The sequence below is a fragment of the Mesoplodon densirostris genome, chromosome 1 (genome assembly GCF_025265405.1).
Source record: "Mesoplodon densirostris isolate mMesDen1 chromosome 1, mMesDen1 primary haplotype, whole genome shotgun sequence".
In the NCBI taxonomy this organism is placed as follows: Eukaryota; Metazoa; Chordata; class Mammalia; order Artiodactyla; family Ziphiidae; genus Mesoplodon; species Mesoplodon densirostris.
Window position 1 is genome coordinate 31,421,453 of NC_082661.1, and position 27,977 is coordinate 31,449,429.

At 53.8% G+C, this 27,977-nt stretch overlaps 1 protein-coding gene across 1 annotated transcript in view; it reads left to right on the plus strand.

Annotated features, from left to right (window-relative positions):
• Positions 1–27,977, plus strand: part of CRTAC1 (cartilage acidic protein 1) — a 118,826-nt gene that overhangs the window by 76,134 nt on the left and 14,715 nt on the right. Inside the window, exons 3-9 of the mRNA XM_060109760.1 lie at positions 2,499–2,635; positions 7,776–7,932; positions 17,257–17,391; positions 20,561–20,706; positions 23,225–23,361; positions 26,847–26,929; positions 27,773–27,873. Of these exons, the coding sequence (XP_059965743.1) occupies positions 2,499–2,635; positions 7,776–7,932; positions 17,257–17,391; positions 20,561–20,706; positions 23,225–23,361; positions 26,847–26,929; positions 27,773–27,873 (896 nt within the window). The remainder of the gene's footprint in view (positions 1–2,498; positions 2,636–7,775; positions 7,933–17,256; positions 17,392–20,560; positions 20,707–23,224; positions 23,362–26,846; positions 26,930–27,772; positions 27,874–27,977) is intronic.

Sequence of the window (27,977 nt, forward strand, 5' to 3'; positions counted from 1 at the left end):
AGGAGGAATTGGGGGTGATGAGGCAAAGAGAGGGGGATAGAGTCACCCTGGGCTCGTTTTTTCCTCTTGTCTAGCTGAGGCAGTAACTCGGCGGCCTGAGAAATTTCTCCAGCTGAATGCAGAGGTGCCCATCAGAGCTCTGCAGAGCCCCAGCTGCCGGCAGCTGCTTTCTCACCTAGGCTAAGCTTTGGTAGAGTTTAACCTCGGGATTTCAGGTGGGACTAGACGAGCTGGAGGTAGAGTCTAAAGAGGCCCTGGTTTGACAGAGAAGGGCAAGGGTCGCTCGCTGTTGTGAAAGCTGGGCACCCGGAAGCCTGCAGTGCCGTCCTCGGAGGCCCCACGGGCATCAGAAGGCGATGACAAGGCTGCCGCTGCCTCGGGGACAGCCGTGAGGATGGCAGTCTCAGGCCACAGTCCCTTTTCCGCAGTCCTGAAATCCAGAACAATCTGAAAGTCTCAAATGCTTTTTTTAACTTCGTGGGAAAGCGAATTGATAGCAAAACCTGGCCTGAGCTGACGTGAGCTATTTATGGGCTTTATTTGTCCCACCTAGTGTGACTATTCACATATTTCACTGCAGAAGTATTAATGTGTTTCATTACAGGGTGCTGCCCCAGTCCCTGATGCGGGTGTTATGGAATAAACGGTGTATGCACTGTGTTACTTTTCTGACACGTGAAAGGAAAAAAAAATCGCAATCTCTAGACACATCTGGTCCCCAGGGATTGCGATGAGGGCCCGGGGGCCCGGGGTGGCACAGAGCAGCCAGAGGACAGTCCCCGCCTGCCGACCCGGGGCCCCAGAGTTTTCGCCTGCAGTTCCCACAGCAATGCTGGGAGGGAGGAGGCACAGCTGTTACCCCCAACTCTCAGATGAGGAAACCGAGGCTGCGAAGAGTCTAAGCAACTGGACAAGGCCCCGAGCAAATGGGAGTCAGAGCTGGACACAGGCTCAGGCCCTCTGAGTCGGCACCTGCGCTTCTGTTCAGATCAGCCTCCTCAGCGGCCCCCGTGGGCTGCCCTCCTAAGCCAAGCAGCTCTGTGCAGACCCCAGCTGCGGCCCCTCAGCCCAAGCCCCACCCCATAGACGCCTGCGGGACTCCTGGATCTGCCTTCCGCTCTGCTGGGAAAGGGCCTTCCCCTCCTCCTCTGTGCCACCGGGAAGGTCAGGCAGAGTGGCACAGCTCCGCCCCCGTGCCAGCTCCCTGGAGTCTGGCGAGCATCCCTAAGGCCAGCTCCAGGCCCCACAGACGATGCGCCAGCCCCTGTGGGTCCCCGGGGTCTTAGGAGGTCCCTGTGTGAGGCCACTCAGAGAGCACACCCTTTGTCCTCTCCCAGGTAGAGCCACCTGAGGAGCCTCCTGTGCACAGCCTTCACCTGCACACACTCACACTCATCCACTCACTCTCACACTCATTCTTACACTCACTCGATCTCACACTCACACTCATTTTTACTCACATTCTCACTCACCCACCCACTCCTGTGCATTCCTACACACTCACTTTCACACACTTATCCTCACACTCTCACTCTTACACTCACTCTCCCCACACTCACCCTCACCGCACCCCTGCAGTGCAGAACTGAGGTCCCAGAAGCACCTCAGAGTGTCCCCCCGTCTATGAACGGGAATAATCACTTCTGTCTAGGACCTCCGACCCCTTTGGGGGATGGGTGGCGCCGTGCTAAATCTTTCAGGTGCATCATCTCATTTACCCCTTGAATTAAGCTGGAATGAAGTTATTATTGTCGTCCCCAATTCCAGATAAGGAAACTGAGGCTCGGACTTGCCCAAAGTCAACAACTAGAGCCTAGAAGTAGAATCTCGGTAGAACCGAGCCTGAGACTCAGTCCCATTTACTCTAAACCCCAAGTTCCTGACCACTGTGTCACCTGCTGCCCTCAGGCTGCGCCCATTGCCTCTCCACAAACCCTCACCCCATCGGAGTGCCGACCCCACTGCCATCCAGTTTTCCTGGAGTGTTGGTGACACACCTGTCAGAGCTCAACTTCCAGCCCCTTCCTTGATCTGGACTTAGAGACCCACCCGCCAGCCCGGACTATTTCTTCTGAGACCCAAATCAGGTCCTGTGATTCAGCAGAGAATGAAGGCAGCAGCTCCTGGAGAAAGAGACGTTCTTGGTTGAGTTTGGGCGTGAAATACTGGCAATCCCAGGGTCGTGCTCATGGCGCGGCAGGAGCGCAGGGCAGACCACGAGATCCCGGGTCAGCTCCAGGCCCCAAGACCCCGTGTTGAGGGTCAGCTCAGCACACAGGAGTGGGCACACGGCTTCCCAATCTCCTGAGGGCTGGGCTGGCCATTTTCATAAGCCTCAGAGTCTCTTCTCTCAACTGAGAAGCCCTGCGTGTCCTCAGGAGAGGGGTCGCAGCTGCCCAAGCGCTCACCGTGCAGCAGGCGACCCGTCCACCTGTGGCCCCAACCTCTGCGGTAGGTGCCGCACCAGCCACCAGCCCTCCCTTCCCTCCTCTCTCCAGGGGTGGCCACGTACACGGACAAGTTGTTCAAGTTCCGCAATAACCGCTGGGAAGACATCCTGAGTGACGAGGTCAACGTGGCCCGCGGTGTGGCCAGCCTCTTTGCCGGGCGCTCTGTGGCCTGCGTGGACAGGAGGGTGAGTCCAGGGGTGCACGGGGGCCTGGGGAGAAGGGGGGCACACAACAATGTGTCGGCCAGGAGGAGAGCCCCAGGCATACGTCCCCGGACAGAGCATGGCTCCCGAGGGCAGAGCCCAAGGCCGCTCCCACAGCGCCTTACACATAGTAGGTGCTAACATACTTTCACATCCTTTCTCCCCTGAGGCCTTTCCAGCAACCAGGGGCTGTTATCATTGTGTCCACTGGACAGAGGAGGGCACTGAGCCCCAGCTTGGAGCAGGGACCTGCCTGAGGACCCAAAACAGATCGGTGGTGTGGCTCAGACGTGAATCAGAATCTCTCAGCTCTGAACCTCGTGTTCATTCATTCATTTATTCAACTCTTATTTATGAAGTGCCTACTATGTGCCAGGCAGTGCGCCATCAGGCCCCCTCCCCCATAAGTATTTATGGAACAAATGAAGGCACAAGCAAAGTGGCTCGTGGGTGGGTGAGTGGAGGGTTGCCTGAATGTACAAGTACTTTAGTTAATCCATAGCTCCATCAATCCTTTCCCACCCGGCTAGTCCACCCGGCACACAGGTGCTCAACTCGGAGTGTGGGGGAGAAAGGCCGAGTGGGGAGGGTGGGAGCAGCTGCAGCCATCTGCCCTGTGGGGCGCCCACCCCCCACCCCCGGGCGTGCATCCCGGCCAACGCAGCCAGAGCCAGAGCGTGGAGTGGAGGTGATTTATCCCTCCTGTCACCTGCTTCCCTGCCGCCCCCTCCCTGGCTTTACGAAACAGTCCTCACTAAATCAGGGACCCAGCTGCTGCCCAGCTTCCATGGGAGCATCTCTGGCCCCCATTCTGGGGACAGGCACAAGGGGGCCAGCTCATTTCGGGACTGAGTTGGGGACTGAGATGGCACCGAGGGGATTGGGGATTCAGCGTGAATCTTCACAGCAGGGGCCTCCAGGCCTTGGGAGAAGGCAGGTGCCAGGTATAAATACTTATTTCTTATCAAGCTGGTGCTGGGAAGAGCACCAGGCTGGGCTGTGAAGCCACACTTGGCCCTGACCTGACCCTCCTGGTGGGAGGAAACCGGGAGGCAGCTCAGCGAGCGGCCCCAGGGACTGGGGGTTCTGGGGGGCACCAGGCCTGACCGTGCTGCTGCCGGGCCTCTTCCCGTGTCTCCTCCTGGCTTCCTGTCTCGCCCCTTCAGGACGAGGGCTGCCACACTCGGCTAAGGCAGGAATCTTCTCAGCACTGGTGGGAGGGCCTGAAGGTTAATCACAAAGAGACTGGCTCTGTCCTAACAAGGTCATCTGAACACCAACGCACTTAACCACAGGAGGGAGGCACCGTGTGAAGTGCAAAAAGAGAAAGGAAAAAGAGTCACTTCTGCACGAAGCACAGGAGGCGGGCACTTAGCGGCTTGCTCACTCCCTACTCAGGCCCAGCCTCAGGGAACTAGAAAACGCCCACACAGCTGGTCTGCCACCAGGAGAGGGGCTACTTTCTGTGTCCAGCCACCACCTTGGCAACCCCTGAGGCCTGAGAACTGTGGAGAGGTCAATGCCAGTGTGGAAGTTGAGAGACAGAGATGCAGTGTGGTCTGGGAAAACACAAGAGCAATCATAATGTTAAGAATATAATATTAACAACAAAACAATAATAATATAATAATAGCTAACGCTTGTTAAACTGGCCACGTACCAAGCTCTGTGCTAAGTGGTTTCCAGGTACCATCTTACTGAATCCTCAAAGTAAGCCTATGAGGTACATGTTATCATTATCCCCATTTTACAGATAGGGAAACTAAGGCTTCTAGCAGTAAGCTACCTGATCTTGGTCACAACAGTAAGTGTCAGGCAAAGGCAGGAATTGAGCCCTGCCTGGCTGAAAATAATCAGATGCCTTTTACCTCCCTGCAGCCCTGCCTCTGGGTAAACCCGTATCAGATACACATTTCTAACCCCAGGTTCTATTACAACGTTTGACCTACTCCTTCCTCAGCCCCACAACCCCTACCTGGGGCCTGGTATCATACCTGCTCTGGACTAGCAGCATCAGCATTGTTAGAAATGCAAATTCTCAGGTCCTACCCCACTCCACCCTCCAGGCCTACCAATCAGAGCCCCTGGGGATGGGACCCTGCAGCCTGGGTTTCAACTAGGCCCAAAGGTGACTCTGACTTATGCTAAAGTTTGACAGCTTCGCACCAGGTAATAGCCTCAACCCCTACGGTGTGTGCCGTTCTCTCCCGCTCCCCTCGCAGCCCTCATCCGTTCTCTGTCCCAAGCCTGGAACACCTCTGCCCTTCATCTTCAGGTGCCTCATCACTCATCCACCTTCCTGGATCCAGCTCAAAGCCGATCTCTTACAAGAAGCGTTCCCTGATCGATAATGATTATGCCTCATGTTTATATAGCATTTTTATCTTTTCAAAGACCTTTCACATGCGTTGTCTCAGTTCATCTTCTCAGCAACCCTGCCAGGAAGCAGGGGGGTTATGATTCCCACTTAACACGTGAGGAGGTACGGCCAAAGTGGGTGAGGGACCTGCCCAAGGGCACAGAGCCAGTTAGGGGCAGAGCTGTGACCAGGGTCCAGACTGACAGCCCCAGACCAGTGGTTCTCAAAGTGTGGTTCCTGAAACAGCAGCACCAGCTTCACCTGGGAACTTGTTAGAAATGCAGATTCTTGGGGCTTCCTGAATCAGAAACTCGGGGTAGGACCCAACATCCATGTTTTCATAAGCCCCCCAGGTGATTCTGAGGTTGGCTACAGGGTGAGACGCACTGCCCTGGACCCAAAGCTGCAGAAACACCTTCCTTCCCGTGGAACTAGCTCCCCCTCCCAGAATTATTGTGGTCAAGTTCACATGTGAATTTCTGCAGTCTTCTATAACTGTAACACATCTATGTTTTTCTGTTAACCCAATACACTGAAGTAAGGAACTAGGTATAACTGAATTTTATAAATATCCTAATTTCTAGCAGAGTGCATTTCAGTTCATCTGAGCTTAATTGCCCATTTGCCGATGAGATTGCTAACAGCTGGTAGGGTCAGGAAGCGTCACGGTGGTGGTGCACTTTCCCCTTTGTCCCCATTCATTCTCTCTTCATCCAGCCATTCCACACGCATATACCAAGTTCGTGTGATGGGCAAGAACCTTTCAAAGTTCTCCCCTAATCACAAAACCATGCTGTAAAGCAGTGCAACTCAAGCTTCATTTTTGTGTAGGGATCACTGGGGATCTTGTGGCAATGCAGGTTCTGATTCAGCAGGTCTGGGCTGGGGCCTGAGAGTCTGTATTTCTAACATGCTCCCAGATGACATGGATGCTGCTGGTCCAGGGACCACTTTGAGTAACAAGACTTGTAAAGCATCGATTCCCAGGTAGCAGGCTAGAGACTCAGGGAACCAAAAATGAAGGGGCCGAGAAGTCTTTACAGAACAGGTCGGCCACCTTCTCCAGCGTCCTCCCCCGACAAGCCCCACCTTGCTTCGACCTTCTGACAGCACTGGACGAACTGTCTGTGGCTTCCCGACATTCATCACTCTCTGTCTCATCTCTGCCTGGAAGGTTCTTTCCCCTGCACTTCACCTGGCCAAGACTTCTCTTAGAAAGCCTTTTCTGAACTCCCCATGGCTAGGTGCCCTTCCTCTGGGTTAAGAGCCCCTCTTCTGTGCACCCAGGAAACCCTGTACACACTCAATCAGACATATAATTGTTGATGCGTCTGCTTCCGCCAGGAGACCCTGAGCTCCTTCCTTGGCTTCACCCACCTGTTAGACCCAAGTGGCTCTTAATCAGTTTCCCCAAAGAAAATGGTCCCAAAGAAGGGATAAAGTGACCAGTTAGGTGAGAGGGGGCTCTCACGGGACCACTGGACGAGAAATAGAAGAAAGCAAAGAGGGCTGAAAAGAGGCGGGTGACAGCACACTTTGCTGTCTTAAATTCAGCTGTTTTTCCTGGGTTGTTTTGTGTTTATAGCCTCCTTCGGTTTTTTTTTTTTTTTTTACTTTTATTTTTTATTTAAGTATAGTTGATTTACAATGTTGTGCTAGTTTCAGGTGTACAGCAAAGTGATTCAATTATACATACATATATATCTATTTTTTTAAGATTCTTTTCTCTTATAGGTTATTACAAAATACTGAGTATAGTTCCCTGTGCTATACAGCAGGTCCTTGTCGGCTTCCTTTAAACTAGACTATAGGCAACCTAAGGACAAAGACTTGGTCTTAAGTACATTTACACCCCAGCACCTTGCACATCGTTAGAGCTCAAGAAATATGTACTGTCTGGTTAATTGGAGGGAAATGCTGCAAGGGATAAGAGGAAAGCTAGAAAACTGATTGAGAAATTGTGTGGATCTCCTGGGGGAAAGAAGGCATCCATTGAAGAAATAGCACCATTATAATAACAGGCAGGAAAGAATCTTTCATCGGCCGTGTCTTGGACTAGAGAAGAGAATGCCTACAGCAAGGAGCTGGTGCCCAGGGCTTCTCCTGGATGCAAAGGGGAAAATATACATACATATTTGAGACAATGTTATAAAGGCAGAAGCAATATACTATTTCTTTCTGGTAACGTGGGAAAAACAAGGGGGTGGAAGTGGGAAGGAGGAGCCTGGCGTAGCCGAGCCTATCGAGCTACCCAAGTGGAGGAGTGAAGAAGTACAGGGTGGAGGTGGGGCAGGGAGATGGCTCACGAATTTGCTTGTCATCTTTGCTGGAGCGAGCTAGAATGGGAGAGCGAGACGGAGAATAATGGGAATTGGTAGATCAATCAATCAGCAAATATTTATTGAGCAGCTACCCCGGCTGGCAGCTGGAGAGAGCTCAGCTGGAGGAGAAGGCACATTAGAAAACTGTCTATAAAAAGGTGGTTGTGGAGGAGAGGGAGGGATGTTCTTCTGGAACAGGATGGAAGGAAAAGCGGGGCCGCTTTGCTGTAGGACTCTGGGGGTGTCGTGCACTTCATAGCCTCTATGAAAAGCACCTCTGGAGTTGTGTCGTGCAAGGTCACGCACGCCAGACCCCGGGAGCAGAGACCGAACCTGTGAAAGAGCTATGGTCCTGCGAGAGGAGCGGGGGAGCTGCTCTCTGCCCCCACCCCCGCCCCGCTCCGTGGTCCTGCTCACCTACCCTCCTTCCCTTCCTCCTCAGGGCTCCGGACGCTACTCCATCTACATCGCCAATTACGCCTATGGTAATGTGGGCCCTGACGCCCTCATTGAAATGGATCCGGAGGCCAGTGACCTCTCCCGAGGCATTCTGGCGCTCAGAGACGTCGCTGCTGAGGCTGGGGTCAGCAAATACACAGGTAGGCGGAGTGACATGGGGGGCTGTGGGCTGGAGGGGCTGGAGGGGCTGGGGGCTGGAACCCTGCAAGGCTGAGTCTAATACATCAGAGACCACCGGAGAGGGTGGGTTTGGGTCCCTGGGGAGGAAGGATGAAGGCTTTATTCCATCCCACCACCCATAGACGGCTTCTTCCCACGCGACCTCTCCAGATGATGAGACATCTGGCAGGGGTGGGCTTTGTGGGGGGGGGGGGGGCGCCCAGTGGGTGACGTCAGACATAGCCAAGAACATCACCACCTCTTCCTCTCCTTGGAACCTCTTGCCCCATTCCCTGCTGTAACCCAAATGATGGGTGAACAGGTTCTGTAGGAGAAAACTGACAAATCACAGAGGCCAAGATTTAAAGCATTCTTTATTGCCAAACAGCAGATGAAATTATTTACCTACACATAAGCGGCCAGGAATTGAGTGCTAAATCCCTAAGCTTCAGCTGGGTCCCGTCTCAGATAACTGAGCTCAAAGAATTGTGTTCTTGTTCCAAAGCCTCTCCAGCACTTTTTTTGAAGTCACGCTCCCCGCACGTCTTTCTGGATGGGGGACCTATTGTCTGAGTCTCTGACAGGGAGATCGTTCTAGGGAAGGCTGTTTTTCTAATTCCAGCACGGCTGCTGACTAAACTCTGATAATCTGCCAATGGACTGCTGATGGCAGAGCAATCCAGTTCCTGTTTAGGGTGCCAAAAATCAGGAAGCCAGAGGTGTACACAGCTTCTCACGTGAACTCTGGCCTCACTCACACCCAACCTGCACTTTGGGTGTAGAAATTCCCTCAGTGGTTGACCTTCCCGATATATCCATCCCAATTTGCACTACAGACTTCCAAGTGGCAGCTGGCCTGGATCCAAATTTGGGGGCTGGAAGGATCCTTGAAGGGTCATTTGGGCCATCCCCCTGCCTCCAGACACCTGGGTGGTGGCATCCTCTCAAAGTCCTACCCAGAAAGGGTTGTCACAGCCACCCCTGAGTTGACCATGCCTTTCTCCAGCCAGCTCTGCACCTCAGTGAGAGGGAGAGATTGATGTTGACCTGTCTGACAAAGTTTGTGGGAACAAATGGCTAGACAATAAAACAGTTTGCACAGCTCAAGCTCCATCAGAATGCGCGAGAGCTCTGCCTGGGAACGTGCAGCAGAGAGGCTGAATGTCAGCAATAAACCATGTTTTCCTGGGAAAAAGAATAAACATGCAGGAGCTTCAGCCTCGACTTGTGCAGACAATTTTTCTGAACAGTTCCCAGTTCTATGCACTGGGCTGGTTTGGCAATTAAGTGCCTTGATCTGCAGGAGAAGGAGGGTAGACTGGGGAGCTGAAGCACTTGAAAATGATGAGCTGGAAGGGAGGCAAGGTCTGGGAGCGAGGGTTATACACAGAATCAAAGAATTCAGAAGGTTGGGGCTGGATGTGAGCATAAAGAGGACACCGTTCACGCTGGTGGGGCTGGCAGAAGGGCTGGCAGGAACCAGGGAAGGAAGGAAGGGAAGGAAGAGGAGACCACTGAGGAGCACAGGGTGGGGATAGGGGCACCAGCCAACTGTGCCAGGCTGTGCTGGAAGGACGGGGCAGCTCAAGGAAGGGACAGCAGTTTCCGTGGAGCATGCAGGCAGGCCAGGGCAGCTGGCATGCCCAGAGGACACTGTAGAGCAGCTTTGGCTGACAAGAACCTATTTGGCCCACCAAGTTACTATTCTGTCTGCCCGCCTTCCCCAGCCCACCCTTCCCCTGCCCTCCAAGCCCCCCAATGCTACCGTGCAGCCCCCGTCATCACTCTGTTCACAACACGTGGACATCTGGCTGGAAAACTAGGCCAGAGCAACCTCCTGAGCCCCAGGAATGGACCCCAAATGTAAGGGCCACCACCAGAGCCCGGTCTGATTGCCGAGGCTCTGCCACGTGGCCAGTGCTCAGCTCCAGGCTGGTGCCCTGGGGCCTGGGGAGGGGGGAGAGACGCAGGCAGTGAGGGAAGCAAGCCATGGCCAGATGTGCAGTCAGAGAGCTGCAGGTCCCCGGAGCCAAGGCACACAACACCCATCTGCCAGACAGACCCTGGAAAACCTCCTGTTTGCAAAAGAACAAATTGAGGTCCAGAGAGGAGAAGAGACTTGCCCAAGGTCACACAGGAGGTTTGCAGAGAAACTAGCACTTAGAGCCCCGGCCCCTGAGGCCTAAACTGCCACAACCAGCTGACCTTTCTGATGACCTCCAGCTTGAGAATCCTGCTCCAGCCTGCAAGACAGAAGGGGTCGGTGAAAGAGGAAGGGGCACGACCACCGAAAACTCAGCCCCCGGGATTGGCCCTCCGGACTTTAATTGCGGCTCCTGGTTTTTTTGTGTTTTTGTTTTTGTTTTTGTTTTTTTGGCTGAAACAGCTGCCTGGCCTGGGCTGCGCAGGGCAGCAGGGGGTTGGCCCGGGCATCCCGGTCTGCAGGCCGGGTAATGGCGAAGCCCGCACCGGGCTGTCGGGCTCCGCGGGAGGAGCGGGGGAGGCATCTTGTCCAGACTCTGGATTCTGCCGGCGGCCGCCGCTCTACTGGGTCACAGTGCCATCTAGCGGCCAGCGCGCCCGCTCTCGGGGGACTCGAGGGCCCCTGGAGCGTGGCGCAGCCAGAGCCGCTGGTGCAGAGCTGAGCAGAGGGAAGGCCACTCCCCCGTGGTTCCTGGTTCTCCAAGCCCCCAGCTGCCTGCAGTCTCTTGGACCCTGAACTGCCCTGCATGGGAATCCTGAGAACTAGTTCTCCCCATGAGAGAGCCAGGCAGGAACTCAAGGTGGGGGAAGGTGGGGACCAAAAAGTTTGCACTGCTTCTCTGGCCCCGAATGATCTCAGGAACGTCCCATAGCCTCTCTGAGGACCTTGAACTAGCCGTCGAGCAGAGCTGCTAAGTGGACAGGATCTGGAGCCAGAGTACTGGGTGAAGATCCTGCCTCCACCATGTCCTCCTGCCCAGGCAGCAGTGGGCAACTTCTTAACCTCTCTGGGCCTCAGTTTTCTCACCTGAAAAATGGGGGTATTAAAGGAGATAAACATAGAGTATGCCTGGCACAGGGCCTAGCACACAGGCAGTACCCACCGAGTGTAGCAGACATCAACACCCTCCTCTGAGGTTCTGAAGGAAGGATGCCAGGACCCTCTGCTGGGCATCTCCTGGGTGAAGGGAGCCCAGGGGGAAGCACAAAGCAAGCAGGACTAACCCCTGCCCTGGAGGTATTCTGCATGTGTCTCCTGGCATGTCCTCCAGTCCTGGGCACAGGCGTGGGCATCTTCAGCCCTATTCCCACTGGAATCCATCTCTCTTCCCTTCTTCACTCTGGACCCTGCCTCCCCCTGGCCTCTACTTCCTCCCCAGGAGCTCTGCAATTTGGCCTCACCCTTTTAGGGAGCATCTGTCCAGGCTGCAAGGTGGTGATTAAAGAAGGCTTAAAAGAAATTTGGAAAGAAAATGAAGGTGGATTTATGATATTGGGTGGGGAGTTTTGCTGTTGGCTGGGAGCAGTGTAGAACAAAGCAGAGGGCAGATCTGATTTATAGGAAGTCATTATTGGAGGAGACAGAGATGCCTAAAGCCCAGCTGAGGCCTTCTGGAGGACCCCTACCAGCCGCTCCAGAGAGGTGACCCGGGGTGGCAGAGTGGGGGCCTCAGAGTCTCCCGGGTTCCCAGGCAGTGCTGGCCTTTCAGTGGGAGTGCAGCCAGACCTGTCAGCTGGGGACAGGCAGGGCTAGAGTGACAGGCTCCTCAGCCAGGGCCCAGGACCCCCTGGGAGTACAGCCACAGGCCCACCAAAGCCCCAGGAAACACAGAGTGTCAGAAGCATAAGATGATTGACAGGGAGGGACATCACTTTTTATTCAAAGCAAACACAGATGTTATAGAACACAAATGCAATCTTGGTACACATTTTCTTCAGCTAAAACAAGAGAGTATTTTTTCTTTTAATGTCAAGCCTATGGCTGGCCATTCTGGACCTTACCAGGAGTACAGATCCCTCTTCTGCTGAGAGGGAACTTGAGTAGAAATGTTTGAGAGCATGCTGTGGGGAGAGAGTGGCTCTGGGGTCACTCAGACGTGGGTTTCAACTGTGATGCATTGCCTGCTGGCTGCAGTTATGCCTCCCTGAGCCTCGGTTTCCTCACCTAGAAAATGATGAGGTGAAGTGAATCGTGCATGATACCTAGGACACAGGACTGAACTGGAGCTATTCCTGCCCCTCCTTTTCCTGCCTTCTCTCGTGAAACAGCTACTTCCAGCCCCCTCCCTGCCTCGGGGGGTGGGCACACAGAGAGGAGCGACTTCCCTCCTGTACCCACCAGGTGCCCAAGGTTTGAAAATCCCCACCAGTGGACAAATGATGGAGCCTGTCCTCCTGCCACCCCATCTCCCTCAATGTCCTGCAGGGACAGACCAGAGGGATTAGGGGTGAGTGGGAATGTCCTTGTCTGATACCCTCCACACCAGTACACTCGGAACCCTGCCCAGCATCTGGACCACTCTCAGAGGACCCGGGGGTAGCAACACCACCAGTATGATTCTGTGTTAGAATTTTCAGGAACTTTAGGCGGTTATCATCCCGCCCTTCTCACACTTCCTTCTCCAACACACACACACACACACACACTGTCCATTCCTCCACCCCTGCGTGTTCCAGTGCTTTGCTATTCTTTTACAATATCCTGGATGTTCTCGGCAACCTGCAGGCCTTAGCGTCCACTAGAATCATTAATCAGCAGAATAGTCCCACAGGTCCAGTTTCCTTGTCTGACAGCCTCGCCGCGGAGCCCCCATGGTGCAGACTGTAGAGGGGCCCAGGAGGATGCACTGAAAAGTAGAGCTGGAAGGAGCCTTGCAGATCTTCTCATTCCCCAAGGTCCTCCCCTTCACGGAGGGAGACCAAGGCCTGGAGGGCACACTTCCCAAGTTCCTGCCTCCAGAGGAGGTGCAGGGACCGGGCAGCCCCTAGAGGCCTTTCCTCAGCACCGCGAATCCCCTGCCTCTTCCTCCCGGGCCCTCTGCTGTACGGTTCCCGCAGCATATGCACCCGCCCCGCTCCCTGCAGCCTCTCTTTCCCTTCCCCACCCCCAAGCCCGAGGGCTGCCCTGATTTAGTCTAAGAGAGGGATTGTCTGCACCCTGATTGGACTTGGGTCTACATCTCCCAAGTGTAGGGGTTCAGAGGTTGAGGGGTGCAGTTCTTAAGGGTAAGCGAGGCTGCCCCGTGGGCTCAGGCCCACTGAGCGGATCAGAGGGGGTGTCAGAATGTGGCAGGAGGAAGAGGGGGCTGTAGGGAAGCATTTTCCCTTGTCACCACCTCTTCCACCCTGCCTGGTGGGCGGAGTGAGAAGCCTTCAGGAAGGGCTGGGCAGGGAGCAGCATCCACACCCAACTGCAGAACAAGGAGGCCTTTGAAGCTTGAAAGTGCTGGAAAAATAAAGGGATATTATTCACCCAACAGGTGGGAAATAGTCCCACTAATGACTCTGTGGCACCTGACGTTTTCCAAGGTACCTTCCAAAAACCAGCTCACTTAATATTTATGACAGCCTGGGAAGGGGCTATTATTATTATCAGTCTCGCGTTATAGGTGAGAAACCAGATGGCCGGAAAGGTTCAGTGACATGCCCAAGGTCACACAGCTCGAATTTCCTGATCCCCAGTCTTTCCTACCAACCAGTGTGCCTCTCCAGCCCCAACTGGGGAACTGCTCGCTCCCAAGAGGATGTTCTTGCCTCAAGTATAAAAGAATTAATTGATGTAAAGTGGAGTTCAACTCCCTATTGGAACATCATTTTCCAGGGCTAAATAAGGATGTTCCTAACTGCCCCCGGTAGGCCCATGAGGTGTGTGCTAAACCTTAGGAGGCCAGGAGACAGGGTGGGTGTAACAGAGAAGACAGAGAGACTTAGGAGGAAGAGCTAGGGGAGGAGGGGAAGGTCCAGGTAGAAGATACTTGCGGAATAAGGGGCCTCTGTCATTGACCAGGCAGAGAGTGGGAGAGTCAGGCTACACTTAAGACGGATGGATTTTATTAGTTTGAAGGGAGCTAACATGATGGACCTGGAAGTAGAGTTTCCCCTGTGGTCTCAGCGAGGGGTGCAGGCACCTGGCTGTCCCTGCCTCAGACCCCCGTTTGGCCCTCCATCCTGAGGCTGCTGAGGCTCGTGCCCAAGAGGCTGGCTCCCCAACTGCCGACTCACCTGCTCCCCAACTGTGCAGCAAACTTGCCAAGAAAGAGTTGTGGGTAACATCTCTGTTATGGTCCAGTTGCCATGGCAATAAATTGTCACTAATTAGTAGTGTGGTTACCATGGCAATTTTCTAGTAATTACAGGTTACAAATGGTGCAAGGCTTCAACCCAACCCAATTAGTTAATTAGAAAGATTTAGAAATTTGTCCAAGAGGGAAATAACCTGCCTTGTAGAAAATAAAGGGAATGTGTCACAGCTTGGGAGCCAGAGGCAGAGAGGAAATTGGAGGACGCTGGAGCGGTGGAAGAAGGATGGAGTTGCGTGGCAGCAAGTCCCGGAGCCCCACCTGGAATTGCTGGGGGCCCAGACAAGACCGAGGGTTTCTCACCAAAGCCTGATCCTCGGCTGGAGTCTGGCAGGACCAGGGCAGGGACAGCTGCCAGCAGCCACTCAGCAGCACTCTTTTTTTTTTTTTTTTTTTCTATTTTTTTTATTAGTTTCTGCTTTATAACAAAGTGAATCAGTCATACATATACATCTGTTCCCACATCCCCTCCCTCATGCATCTCCCTCCCTCCCACCCTCCCCATCCCTCCCCTCCAGGCAGTCACAAAGCACCGAGCTGATCTCCCTGTGCTCTGCGGCTGCTTCCCACTATCTATCTACCCTACCTTTGGTAGTGTATATATGTCCATGCCTCTCTTTCGCTTTGTCACAGCTTACCCTTCCCCCTCCCCATATCCTCAAGTCCATTCTCAAGTAGGTCTGTGTCTTTATTCCCGTTTTACCCCTAGGTTCTTCATGACATTTTTTTTTCTTATATTCCATATATATGTGTTAGCATACGGTATTTGTCTTTCTCTTTCTGACTTACTTCACTCTGTATGACAGACTCTAGGTCTATCCACCTCAATACAAATAGCTCAGTTTCGTTTCTTTTTATGGCTGAGTAATATTCCACCTAAGTGTCCATCATCGGATGAATGGATAAAGAAGATGTGGCATATATATACAGCAGCACTCTTTGAATGGGCAGAAGAGGTGCCCAGGTTGTATCCCAGCACCCTCCCTGCTGGCTTAGGAAAAGAAAGGTGTCTGAAAGCCTCCCACCCTGCCCCACTCCTGGGCTCTCCTAATGAAGGCGCACTCCCGGGAGCATTGTGGATTCAGTGGCTCCATTTTTACAGAGGCTTGAGCTCTCCTTGAGAGCTAATTAGATTACCTGGGAGAAATCCGGGGGCACAGGGCCTAGTATGTGTTAACGAGGAGCCCCACCAGGAGAACAATGACTGCGGCAATGCCATTTGCCCCACTCTGGCCCCAAAGCCGTCCCCTGGTGGGCAAGCTCCACCTGCACAGGTGAGAAAGGCCCCATGATTTCCTCCAGGGACAAATCTCAGAGGACGGGAGGAGCCTGGGGACCAAAAGAACCTCCATCCCAAATTAGCACAGTGGAAACCTCTGCCCTGTCCAGAAGCGGGCTGGTGAGGCACCTGGCTCAGCATCACTCAGGTCTGCCTGAGTGCTCATTTATTTTTTTAAAAAATCACATTCTGGGTGCTCTAATAACTTCTCTCATTGTACTGAACAGCCCTTCAGAGCAGCACTTTCCAAACTTTACTGCTCACATAAACCCCCCAGGGGTCCTGTTTGGGTGGGTAGGGACCTGAGATTCTGCATTTCTAACAAGCCCACAGGTGATACACCTTAGTAGCAAGGTTGTAGGATTCACAAAGACCTTTAACATCATTTGATCCTCTTATTTTTCTCACCTCATTTGATTCTCTCAAAAACCCTGAAATAGAAAAGGAAGGCAGGTCACGCTATCTGCATTTTTCAGATGAGAAAAACGAGACTAAACGGGTAACGTAAATTGCCCAAGGTCACACAACTTGGAAAAAAACCAAGCTGGGACTAGAATCCATGTCCTGCTCCTGGTCAGGCTGTTTTCTACACCATACTTGGGGTAGGAGTGAGGCTGAGGGGAGGCTTTCAGGGCTTTATTTGAAACTCACTGGTTGGGGGTGGTTTGTTCAAGACACCTTAAGGTTAGACTTGGTGACATGTCCACATTGACCTTGGGCATTTCAAACCCTAACGTAGAGCTGGCTTGCTTTCTTTCTTTCTTAAAAAATATACACCTTGTTGGATTTTTTCCTTTCAAACTACAGAAGCAGTTCTTGTTACAATAAACCAAACAATACAAACATTCCCAAAAAAGGCCAACATACTGTCTCTCCTTCCCTCCCTAAATCCTACCCCATCAGGGCAGCCAATGTGCACAGCTCGGAGTGTGGCCTTCCCCACTCTTCCCCAAACTCAAAAACAAGTTTGCACAAACACATCTATTCAGAAATATCATTTGTTTTCCTTTTTCTAAAAAATAAAAATAAGATCACACAGTACCATTACTTGGCGAATTGCTTTTTCATTTAACAATATGTCATGGGCATTCCTCCAAGTCAATACACATGGATCTACACAGTCTTTTTAGTAGCTGCAGAATAGTCCGTCATATGGATGCACCGTAATCCATTCTGCATCGCTGTTGACGGACAGTCAGGTGCTCGCATTTGTTTCCTACATCAAGCAAAACAAAGTAAGCATCCCTGTACCTGTGGCTGGAACCTGTTTCTATAGGTCCTTAGAACAGGAACACACCCAGTATCTTGACCAGCATATGTGTGATCAGGGTAAGGCTGGGGGCTGTCACGAAATCTGTGACTTGATCAAAATGTTGCAGGTAGAGATGGGTTTAGGATTAGTGTAATTCGGCTACCAAAGGGAAGAGAAGGCTCTGTGTGGTGGCCTCTGTGTTCCTCAGCTCATGGAATCATTCCTTTGGCACAAAGTAACTCCATCTTCCTCCTCACTTGCCTCATCATCAGTGCAGTCACCCTCCACGTTGGTTTATGGAACCGTGAGCCCAGATCTGGGCTCCAGGAAGCATCTGGAATGTCGGAATCCGCCCCTCCCCGCCCCCCCACCCCCACCTCTTCAGAGGCATCACCATAGCAGCATCTCATGGGCCTCTGAGACGGCCCCCATCCTCCACGCGGGCCTGGGGCTTTGCTTCTGCTGCTTAGTGAGAGTCGCTGTCCTCTCCCAGGTGGCCGGGGCGTAAGCGTGGGCCCCATCCTCAGCAGCAGTGCCTCAGACATCTTCTGCGACAACGAGAACGGGCCCAACTTCCTCTTCCACAACCGGGGGGACGGCACTTTCGTGGATGCTGCGGCCAGTGCTGGTGAGTAAAACAGCCTCTGTCCTGTGACCCCCACCACCCTATAGGGGACTCTGGTGTGCCCTGCTCCCTCCAGGTCCCACAGGCCCCAGGGAGAGCAGGACAAGTCGTTGTCTGCTCCGCACAGGGAAATGTTGCTTTTCACCTTTAATTCCACATCCCCGTGGTTCAGGACGCAGGGAATGTTTGTAGCTGGGGAGACAGCGTCTGGAACGCCTGACTGTTATCCATTCTCCAGCGACTGGGATTGGCCCGTGTCCCTCTGAGTCCTGCTTGTGTCTCTCAGCACTGGTTTCCACTCTAAGCTGCCTCTCTCCATTTCCCCTCCCCACATCCATCTTAAACATTCAACTCAATCCAATAGCCACTTATTGAACCCGTGCTAAGTGCCAGGCTGGTGCTAAGAGCTGGGGACGCTGACCTGAATAAGGCTAAGATCACCCTACCCCACTCCCCCAACCCGCCCAAACAAGGCACTGACATTTTAGAGGAGGAAACAGACAAATGAACGAATAGCTACAATATGAAGCAGAATAAAATCTACACAAAATAGTACACCAGGCTCCCAGCTCTGCTCCCCTTCCTCCCTTTGTGTTCATCCATCATCTGCCTCAGGGCCTTTGCACCTGCCAATCCTCTCCACCTGAAGTGCCCTCTCCCCCTTCTCTATCTGCAAAACTTCTATTTATCCTTCAACACTCAGCTTAGATGTTATCTGTGAAGCCTTTCCTGCCTCTTTCTGTGCCGCCTGGCAGAGATTGGCACTCCCTCCTCTGTATTCCCACTGCCTTTGCAGGTACCGCTCACTCAGGCTCCTACATCACTATAATAATCTGTCTGTGTCTGCAAGGACTGGGACACATAATAAAAGTATGTGGACGTAATCAGTCTGCCCTTCAACCACTTCTCCCCACTCACTTCCTCCCCACCTTGCCAAGGAACGGGAGGTTTGATTTCTCCTTCTTGGTGGCATAGGGACAAGCTCCGGCCTCCGGAAGAAGAGGTGAGCAGGGATGTAGACACATAGATCCAAGGTCCTACAAGCGCCAGCTGGGGCTGACAGCTAGCATCCAATCCCTGAGCAGGTACCAATCCATTTTCTGTGACTTACAAGTACCTGCCCTTCCAGCACTCTGCCCGGGAGTTCCCATTTTGAACACCCCACAAATGCACCCTTGCAGCCAGTCAGCTCCCCTGTTCTTCCCGGGCAAAGCTAAAGATGGAGGCAGCTCCCCGGCCTGTCCTCCCACCCAGCTCACCTGTTAAACGCTCCAGCAGCAAATTTTCTCATTGCTGAAAAATCACAAAATGAAGAGGAGGTGGTGGTGGAGAAAACCTAGAGGATTTGATAAGGTGTTAAAGAGACGGAAGCAGAGGTGAGTGAGCAAGTTAGATTGGGAGAAGGTATCAGACGGGAGGAGAGAGGAAAGGTGCGATGCCCGTAATTGAAAGTCAAAGTGATTGCAGGGGTTTAACAAGACATGTCAAGAGGGCATTCGTCACCCAAACAGATGCTGCTGTGAAGTGCGGCCTGACACCGATTATTCTCGTGAAAGGGAACGAGCTCCTTGTCAAGGTGCCTCGTAGATAGGAGAGAAATGGGCCAACACAGAAGGCCACCGGCATTCGGGTTGGGGAGTTTTGCAGAGAATTAATGGGGTATTTCATCCTAGAGGTTGGAGGCTGTCCCCATGCCTTTGCAAACCCTCTTTCTCCAGCCTGGGTCTCCCTGCCTCTTCTCCCCCACCCCCAGCCATCCTCCACATCCTCCCGATCCTCCCCTCCCCCAAGGGGATGCCCAGCCCCCAAGGTTCTCAGGGGGACCCCACCTTGCTTTCTGCTGGCCCCTATCCTCAGGATCTCCGCATTTGCAGCTGGCAAGAGCTCGCTGTGTCCTGGGTCTGTGATGCCCATCCCCCAACATATTGTCCTATCACCTGCCATCTCTGAGGGCCTGATGACCAATGGCAGTTTGTCCTCCAGAAGACTCAGCGTGGGTATTTAGAGCCGGCCTCCACTGCCTGTCAGCTCTGCACTTGACCTGAAGGATCATGTCTGCCTTGGGCAACCAGGAGGTCAGCCCATCCCTCCGGGCAAAGCCACCCTCCTTCCTCTCCCCAGGATCAGCTCAGTCCCACTGGCCACTGGTAGATGCAGGGACAGCACAAACAGGTGACACTGGACCCACAAGCTTTCTTCCCAGATCTCACAAGGCACACTGTGCGTTTCTCAGTCATGGTGTTGTATTTTCTCTGCTGTCACCGAAGTCCCTGGTCGCCTTCTGTCAAATTATTTATGTCTCTTCATTCATTCAGCAAGTATTTACAGAAAAATACCAGGTCACCAAAGGCACTGAGATAGACTCTGTGGGAACACAGGTGAACAAGAAGACAGACCCTCACCTCATGGAGTGTAAGGTCTAGTAGGAAAACTGGACCCCACAAAGGAACATAACTGCACGTGTGATCAGCTCAATGGAGGAGAACGGGAGGCTGTCAGGATGAATAGCAGGGTGGGAGGGAGGGGCTTATTTTCATGGGAGTGGTCAGGGAAGGCTTCCTTGAGGAGGTGACATTACAGCTGAGAGCAGAAGAGAAACAAGGAGGCAAGTAACCAAGAGCCATGGCAAGAGCGTTCCAGAAGGAGAGACCAGCTTGAGCAAAAGCCCAGAAGCTGGAAAGAGCTTGGGTCATTTGAGAAACGAAAAGAACCCCGAGTGGCCGGTGCTTATGCAGAAGGGGGAAGAGTGGTACCAGTTAAAGATCAGATAAGGTGGGCAGGGGCCTTGTGCTCCCCGGGCAGGAATTTGAACTTGACCCAAGAGTACTGGGGAAGCACTGAAATTTGAGCAAAAGAGTGATGATCAACATATCCCAGTGTCAGGGGTGGCTGGGGAGGGCTTTAGTCCTCCAGAATCTCCACAAGTCTCCTTCCCCCAACCCATGCTGCCCCAAAACCGAGTAAAAATAGTACTTTCTGGGCAAGTGCAGCTTGAAGGCAAGTCTCTGGTTCTCTCTACAGCCAGGTGGCTTCCCACCTTCTGCCCCTGTGGAGAGATCGGGACAGGGTTAGGCTCACCCTCCCTTGCTGCTCTTCACGGGCCGTGGCAAGGTGATTGTTTGTGGAGCCTGCAGGGGGCGCTGCCCTGAGGGCGCCTGCCTTTCCTCCCCAGGTGTGGATGACCCCCACCAGCACGGGCGAGGTGTCGCCCTGGCCGACTTCAACCGTGATGGCAAAGTGGACATCGTCTATGGCAACTGGAACGGCCCCCACCGCCTGTATCTGCAGATGAGCGCCCATGGGAAGGTGCACTTTCGGGTAAGAAGGAGCCTCTGCCTCGCTCCCCTCTTTGTCATCTTGGGGATGCAGCCCCGCCTGTGCCTCCCACCAGGCTGAGTAGGGGCTTGTGGCTCTGCAGAGCCTGGGGGCGGGGTGGCCACAAGGAAGGTAACATCTGGGGGACGATGGGCTCCTGCCTGGGCTGCTGTGATGTCTGTAGTGCCCAGAGCACGGCATTGGCAGAGGAGAGAGAGCAGCCTTCCAAGGTGCACGGCAGCAGGGCAAAGGCCCAGTGAGGTGGGCTTCTCTCTCTGGAGCAGGAGCATTGTTCCCATAGCCTGGGCCTGAGCTTTTCAAATTGAGGCTCAGGCCCAGGGCACAGTGGGGCTGGGGGGACAGGGGAGGTTGAGGCCACAGAGCTCCCAACAGTTGCCCCTTCTGGACAAATGGCAGGTGGGGGACAAGGTAACCTTGAAACCCTCTCTGTGTCCCCTCCCTGAGCTATCAACAGTCTGTGACACCAAGAATTCTTCAGAAAGACTGTTTGGTGACAGTAAGGGATGTACCACCAGCCTAATGAACTTGAGTCTGGGCCTTTCTCAGGAGGGTGATGGAGAGCATGGTTAGAGCTGACCTCCGGGAGTCAGGGTGCTTCTGGAGGTACCTGGTCTTGCCAAAAGCCCCCGAGGAAGCAAGAAAGTGGCGGCATTTGGCAGAAGCTTGATGGTCCCAGGGGAGTCACCAGGGACCTTATGTCTGGGGGACTGCCACAGCCCCTCCCCTGTAGGCAGCCACCTTGGGGTGCTCAGGGCCAGCCACTCATTCCCTGCAGAGGCTTGAGACCCAGGCTCTCTGGGTGAAAAAGAGGTACATCCTGAACACAGAGCAGCTGCTCCTGGGATCCTGGATGATTTCCATCTTTATTCAGCTTTTTCTTCTAACCCAGGTTCTCAACCAGGGGTGATTTTGTCCCTACCCCAGGACATTTGACAATGTCTGGGGACATTCTTGGTTGTCACAAATGAGATAGAAGGTGCTACTGGCATCTAGTGTGCAGAGGACAGACGTGCTGCTAAACATCCTACAATGCACCGGCTGGAATAATCCAGCCCCAAATGTCAACTAACTCTTCTGATAGCCCAGCCCCAGAGCTCACAGGAGCAATAATAATAATAATAATAGAGACCCCATTTATCAAGTGCCTTCTGTGTGCCAGGAACTGTGCTAAGCATCTTACATACATTATCTTGGAAGCCCAGGCATCCAGTGGGGCAACACCAAGGGGCCTATGTAGGTTTCCGTCAGAATAATAACAACTTCGAGATCCTGAGGTCTCTTTGTTACCAGCTCTCAAGGCCCTCTTCAGCCCACCCTGGACAGTGGGCCAGGCTCCCTATCAGCTTCATCACTGCGTTGTTGGGGACAGCCTATTCCCCTGGGCAACCCAGAGTGGGCAGCTCATTCCTGTGGCTAGGGGAGAGGGCCTGAAGTAGGAGGCCCAGGGGCAGGGCCAGTGCAGAGGACCACTCCCAGAAACCCCAACTGTGCCCTTCCCAATTCTCCCCACGTGGACCCTGGGACTTAGACAGGCTCCTGGGTCTTTAAGGGACAAACCCACCCGGAATGGATATTCTGCTGAGAAACAAAAGGTCGCCCTCCACAGCTCTTCTATTTCAAAGGCAAGTTCCATAGGTGGGACACTTTGCCAGGTCCACCAAGGCCCTCTCAGCACTTTGAAGTCCCTGCTGGGCTCTCCTGGGTCTGGGATCTCCTCGACTCCAAGACTCCCAAGAAACAAAGTAAGGTAATAAAGGCAGCAAAAACACAGCTAAAGGCCACCTCTGCCACCTTTCATGAGGCTGATATGGGCAAGGCCAGGACAGACTGCCAGGGATCCATCTGGTGCCCACTCTGTGCCAAGCGCTTTACATGCAGTGCTCACAACCTGGGCAGCTATTATTTATCCCCATGTTACCAATGAGGAAGGTGAGATCTGAGTGGTTAAGTAAACTGCCTGAGACCACACAGCTAGTCTGCAGAGAAGCCTGGATTTAAATGCACAGCACTGCCCAGTGTCCTCCCAGCCTCCGCCTCTCACTGCAGAGGACGAAGGGCACGTACTAGGAAGGGCATAGCATCTGGAATCAGAGCCCTGGCAATGGCTCCCACTCATTAGCTATGACAGTGGGCAATTCCCCTTCCTCTCCAGGACTCAGTTACCTTACCTGTAAAATGGGAGTGCTCACATCAGCCCTGCCCCAAGTGACTGATGGGAGGGCCCCATGTGGTCCGGACCAGGGAACAGCAAGGTGCTTCACCGGTGTGAATTAGGACTGTTCCTCTTACCTCCTTGTTCTCCTACAAGCAGCCTGAACTTTATGTGATCCTAAACACAGCATACCTAGGGCCCTTACAGGGAAGGTGATAGAAGACGTGCTAGGTCAGGCTTTTATCTTTGCGCGTATGCGCACACACGGGGGTGGGGAGAGTGGGCCTCTAGGCCATGCCCGTTGCCCCACGCATCTGTCCGCTGACCTGCAGCCCTCTCTCCTCCCAGGACATCGCCTCACCCAAGTTCTCCATGCCCTCGCCTGTCCGCACAGTCATCGCTGCTGACTTTGACAATGACCAGGAGCTGGAGATCTTCTTCAACAACTTCGCCCACCGCAGCTCCTCAGCCAACCGTCTCTTCCGGTAGATGCTTCAGCCTGGCTCATGGCTACTCAGCCTTCGTGGGTGTGGGTCAGGGAGCTCCAAGGGGAGGAAGGAGGAAGGTCCCCTGATGAAGGAGCATTAGAAGCTGGAAGGACAGGGATTGAGCAAGAGGCTGAGAGAATGGGGGATGGAAGGGCGAGGCGGGGAATCCTGGGCCTCCTGCTGTTGGGGGGGAAATGGTCAGGGGGACGTGCACAAAGTGTGCCTAGAAGCCAGGCTCCACTCTACCACCCAAAGGGGTTCCAGAGCCAAATCTGTTTGGGTGCATCTGGATGAAGCAAAGACAGGCAGGTGTATTGACTACAGGACTTCTCAGAGCCTTTACCATGACCATGAGTATTTTTACTTCCCAAGAGGTGAATGGAGTATTCCAAATACATTTCACTACAAGTTGCTTCTTTCAGAGATTTTTCTCTTGGGATTGGTGCTCTGCAAAACATCCTTTGGGAAATGCTGAACGAGACAATTAATGGTAGATGAGGGAACTGTAGACAAGAATGGAGGCAACTGAGCGCTGCATGCAGGGAGGAAAGGTTCGATTGTTCTCTAATTGGGGTCCAGAGACCATTGGCGTCAGAACGACCCAGAGTGTTTATTTAAAGTACAGAATCCCTGGGCCCACCCTGGATCTCCTGAATCAGAATCTCAGGGGCTGAGGCCCAGGAATCTGTCTTTTTAACATGTACACTAGGCATCAGGTGATTCTTATCACACCAAAGTTTGAGAACTGCTGTTGGGGAACAAACCTCAGGACACATGCGGCCCTGGTTCCTGGCCTAAAACATGCTAATGGACCTCAGCACCAGGTGGCAAGAGGAGGGTGGGCCAGATCACCTGCTCAGTTCCCCAAGGCCCCCATCCCCTCCCCCAGAAGGGCCCTCAACTATTAATAAAAGGTGAGAGCTGTGGCTAAGCGTGTTTTAAAATATAATTATTAACAAAGCATCAATCCCGACCAGCTGTAATCACCCCCTGAAGACACCAGATTTGCTAATTAGGTGCCTTGCAAAAAGCTTTTTCACAACTTCCAGATTAATTGCGGGAGATCAATTGCTCGTTAACAGAGACACTGCTTTCCTTCTCTGGCTAATAAAGTGTCACTCGCCAGGGCCCGGAGCACCAAGGAGTCTCTGTGGCCCGGGCACCCAGGCATCTCCTCTGCCTGTCTGGCCTCTGTCAAACCTCCCAGCCTCCCTCCCGCCACCCCAAGGACAGGCTGGCCCCGGGCTCTCTGCAGACAGGGTCACCATGTGGTCACCCTATGGGTTAGCGTGTTTGTTTCCGCACAGCATCAGTGGAAGACACTTCCCAGTTCCATGGCTGTGCCCCGAGTCCCTGTGGCAGATGGCTGGGTCTGGAGCTCGCAGTAGAGAATGTAGGGGCTACAGCTGGGGCCACCACTCAGCTGGCAACTCTGGAAGTTGAGCCCCTACCTGCCCCATACCAAGTGGGCTTGTCACGTGTCACCGAAGGAAACATGGTGGGCTCCTTGTAGGAGTCACCAGGGATGCAAAGCCTCGGTGTGTGTGAGTCTGCCGGCCCTTCAGTGATGCCTGGGAAACCAGGGAACTCATCACCCACTCCAGATGCTTAACAAGAGTGCAGAGGCCCTGTTAACAATGGCGGGATGACAGGCGTGAGCAGGGACTGTCCCAGGCCAGGCAGGATGTGTGTGGTAACACCACTTACACATCTAAACGTGCCTTGATCTGTTCCCATGGCTCCACCCTTCACACTCCCTCTTCTCTAGCTGCCGCCCTGTGTCCAGTCCTGCAGAGCAAGCTGTTGAAAATGCGAATCTGACCACACCCCTCTTCCACTTAAACCCCTTAGAAGCTCCCCACTACCTTCTCTTTGATACATCCCACAGGCTGGCTTTGCCCCGAGCCTTGTCACTCTCCACTCCCCAGTTTACACCTAAGCACCGGACACCCCAAGCTTTCGGTTCTGGGCTGTACCAGGCCTGCACCCCTCAGGCTGCCCACACCATCTGCCTCTCTCTCACTTCTGAGTGACACAGACTCACTCATCATTCTGGTTTCAGCTTTGTTGACCCTTCCTCCGAGAAGCCTGCCCTGGTTGCCCAAATCTGGGTGAGCTTGCCCAGCTCTGCCCTGGAACTTCTGGGCTTTAGCCTTAGAAACCCCTAACTCCGTTGTCACCTGAACCCAGGGATGTCTCTGCCCAGCCGTGACAGAGGTTGCAGGACACGAGTGGTTGAAGGGACTGTGGATGCTGCAGGCCGAGGCGGACACACACCTCCGGCAGGTGTGCACACACACAAAAGCACTGCTGGGCATGCTGCTCACTGCCCAGACTGCACACGTGGATGTGCTCAGCACAGACGCCCCGCGCGGACAGAGGACACCTCCCAGGGCATGTGCTCAACCCTGCAGACACCTTGCAGTCCTGCCAGCACCCTCTGCCATCCAGCCACCAGAAGCTCCAGCTCAGGGGACCCTGGCTCCCTCCTGAAAGAAAGCATGGGCCACAGCACAGCCCTCTGGTGACTGTGATTTAAGTGACAGCCCCACCTGCAACGTAAGGGGAGAGCGATACAGATCCTTCCTGGTCCTTTCTCCCCACCCCAGCCCCAGGATTGCTCCACACAGCCAGGACAGAGCGCCCAAGGCTGCGAGAATCTACCCAGTGAGAAAAATTAGAGAGGAAAGCTCAAGGCCATCATCAGCGTTCAGTTCAATGTGCAGAAAGAACAGGACTTTCACAGTGGACTTTTCTACAGCAAATATTACCATGATTCAGAGTTCAAAACAGACAAAACCCTAGCAGCCCAAAGGGACCCTTTCTTCCCTTTTGTCTCTGGATTCCTCCATGCACCCCCACGGACATGTCTGGAGCTTCCTGAGAGCCAGGCATTGCGTTAGATGCTGTGGGAGATACAAAGAAGAGTAATAATACATGGTCCCAGTCTGCAAAGAGTTCGCAGTCTGAGGAGATAAGATGCATTCATATAGAGCTTCAACACAAGGCAGAAAGTGATAAAGGCCAGCAAAGTGACAAAGGCAGAGCAGGAAGGCATTGCTTCTAGCAGGACGATGGGGGAGGGCTTAGAGGAGGTGGCACTGGAGTAGGGGTGGAACCCTGCGTAGCATTCAGAACTCAGAAACCCAGGGCCGCTTGAAGGAAAGTGAAGGTCAGTTGAAGGTAGTTGCATCCCTGCCCCTTCTCCATCCATCAACTGCCCTTCCCCAGGCTGTCTATAATTCATCCATTAGAGAAGGAAAAATCAATATTTACCAACGTGAATTAAAACCCAAGAAAGGCGCAGGCAGGGTCTGTGAGCAGAGTGGCTCTGTCGGCATGCAGGTAGCAGCCCACGTGCAGCAGGGTCTCAGGGTGCTCAGGGGCTGGAGAATGGAGCTAGTGGGCCTCGAGGTCCAGGGAGCCCCTGGGGCTTTGCCAGCATGTTCTCATCCATGAACAGCCTGTCTCCTGTCCTGCAGCATCATCCGCAGGGAACACGGCGACCCCCTCATCGAGGAGCTCAATCCTGGCGATGCCTTGGAGCCTGAGGGCCGGGGCACAGGTGAGGGCACCTGAGGGCTCTGGCCTGCTTTCCCCTGTCTCAGTGCTGCCCTTAGCCTGGGAGGAGGGCGGGAGGGGTGGTGCAGCCAGTCTCACAGCAGGGCTCATCCTATCTCTGCCACTCTGAGGGCTGAGATCCCGGGGCAGGGGTGAGAGTGGGGGAGGAGGCCCTGGGAGTGCCAGGCAGGAAGCAGAGGAGGGGACGGTCCGTTCTCCCAGTCCCAGGGCTGCGGGGTCAGAGGCGTGGGATTCCACGGGCAGTAGCATCTCTGGTAATGCCCTGCCGGGAGGAGAGGCAAAGGAGTGGCTGGGCGTCCTGTCGTCTCACCCCTCCTGGCACTCAGCCTGGTGTCAGAGAGAGAGCACTGGGTCAGGAGTCCCAAGACTCGGCCCTGCCATTGCCTCGCCTGTGGTCTGGGAAAAGGTGCTTCATCTTTTGGATCTTGTTCGCCACACCCATAAAACGGGGATAATTGCATCTTCCCTCCTCACGTCTCTGGGTTGTAGTGAGGACCAAAAGGAGACCAGGTATACGCAAACGCCCGATAGACTGACAAAAACTGTGCAAATATACAGGCGTGTATAAAAGACCAGAAAGCAGCCCTCAGAGTCTGAATTATTTGCACCCATGCTTTCCTTCAAAAGTCCAGGGGGAGGAAATGGACCCCCTCTTCCATGAATGAGCGGCCATGGGAAAGGAGAGGAGCTTCAAGCTCCAGTCTTCGATCCCCAGCGCTGTGCTCTTTCCTCCCACACTCAGGGCGTGGACCTAGCACTGGTCAGGAGCCCCCCTCCCCTGTGGGTCTCCTGGCCGATGGACAGAGTGAAATCTGTGCTGTTGCAGGCGGTGTAGTGACAGACTTCGATGGAGACGGGATGCTGGACCTCATCTTGTCCCACGGAGAGTCCATGGCTCAGCCGCTGTCCGTCTTCCGGGGGAATCAGGTGTGCCTGGACCTGGGGACCCACGGGGCCCAGCCCAACGTGCTGAGCCTGGGCTGGATGAGGGCAAAGGAGCCCGGGATGCTTGCTTGACCAGCGTGGCAGGA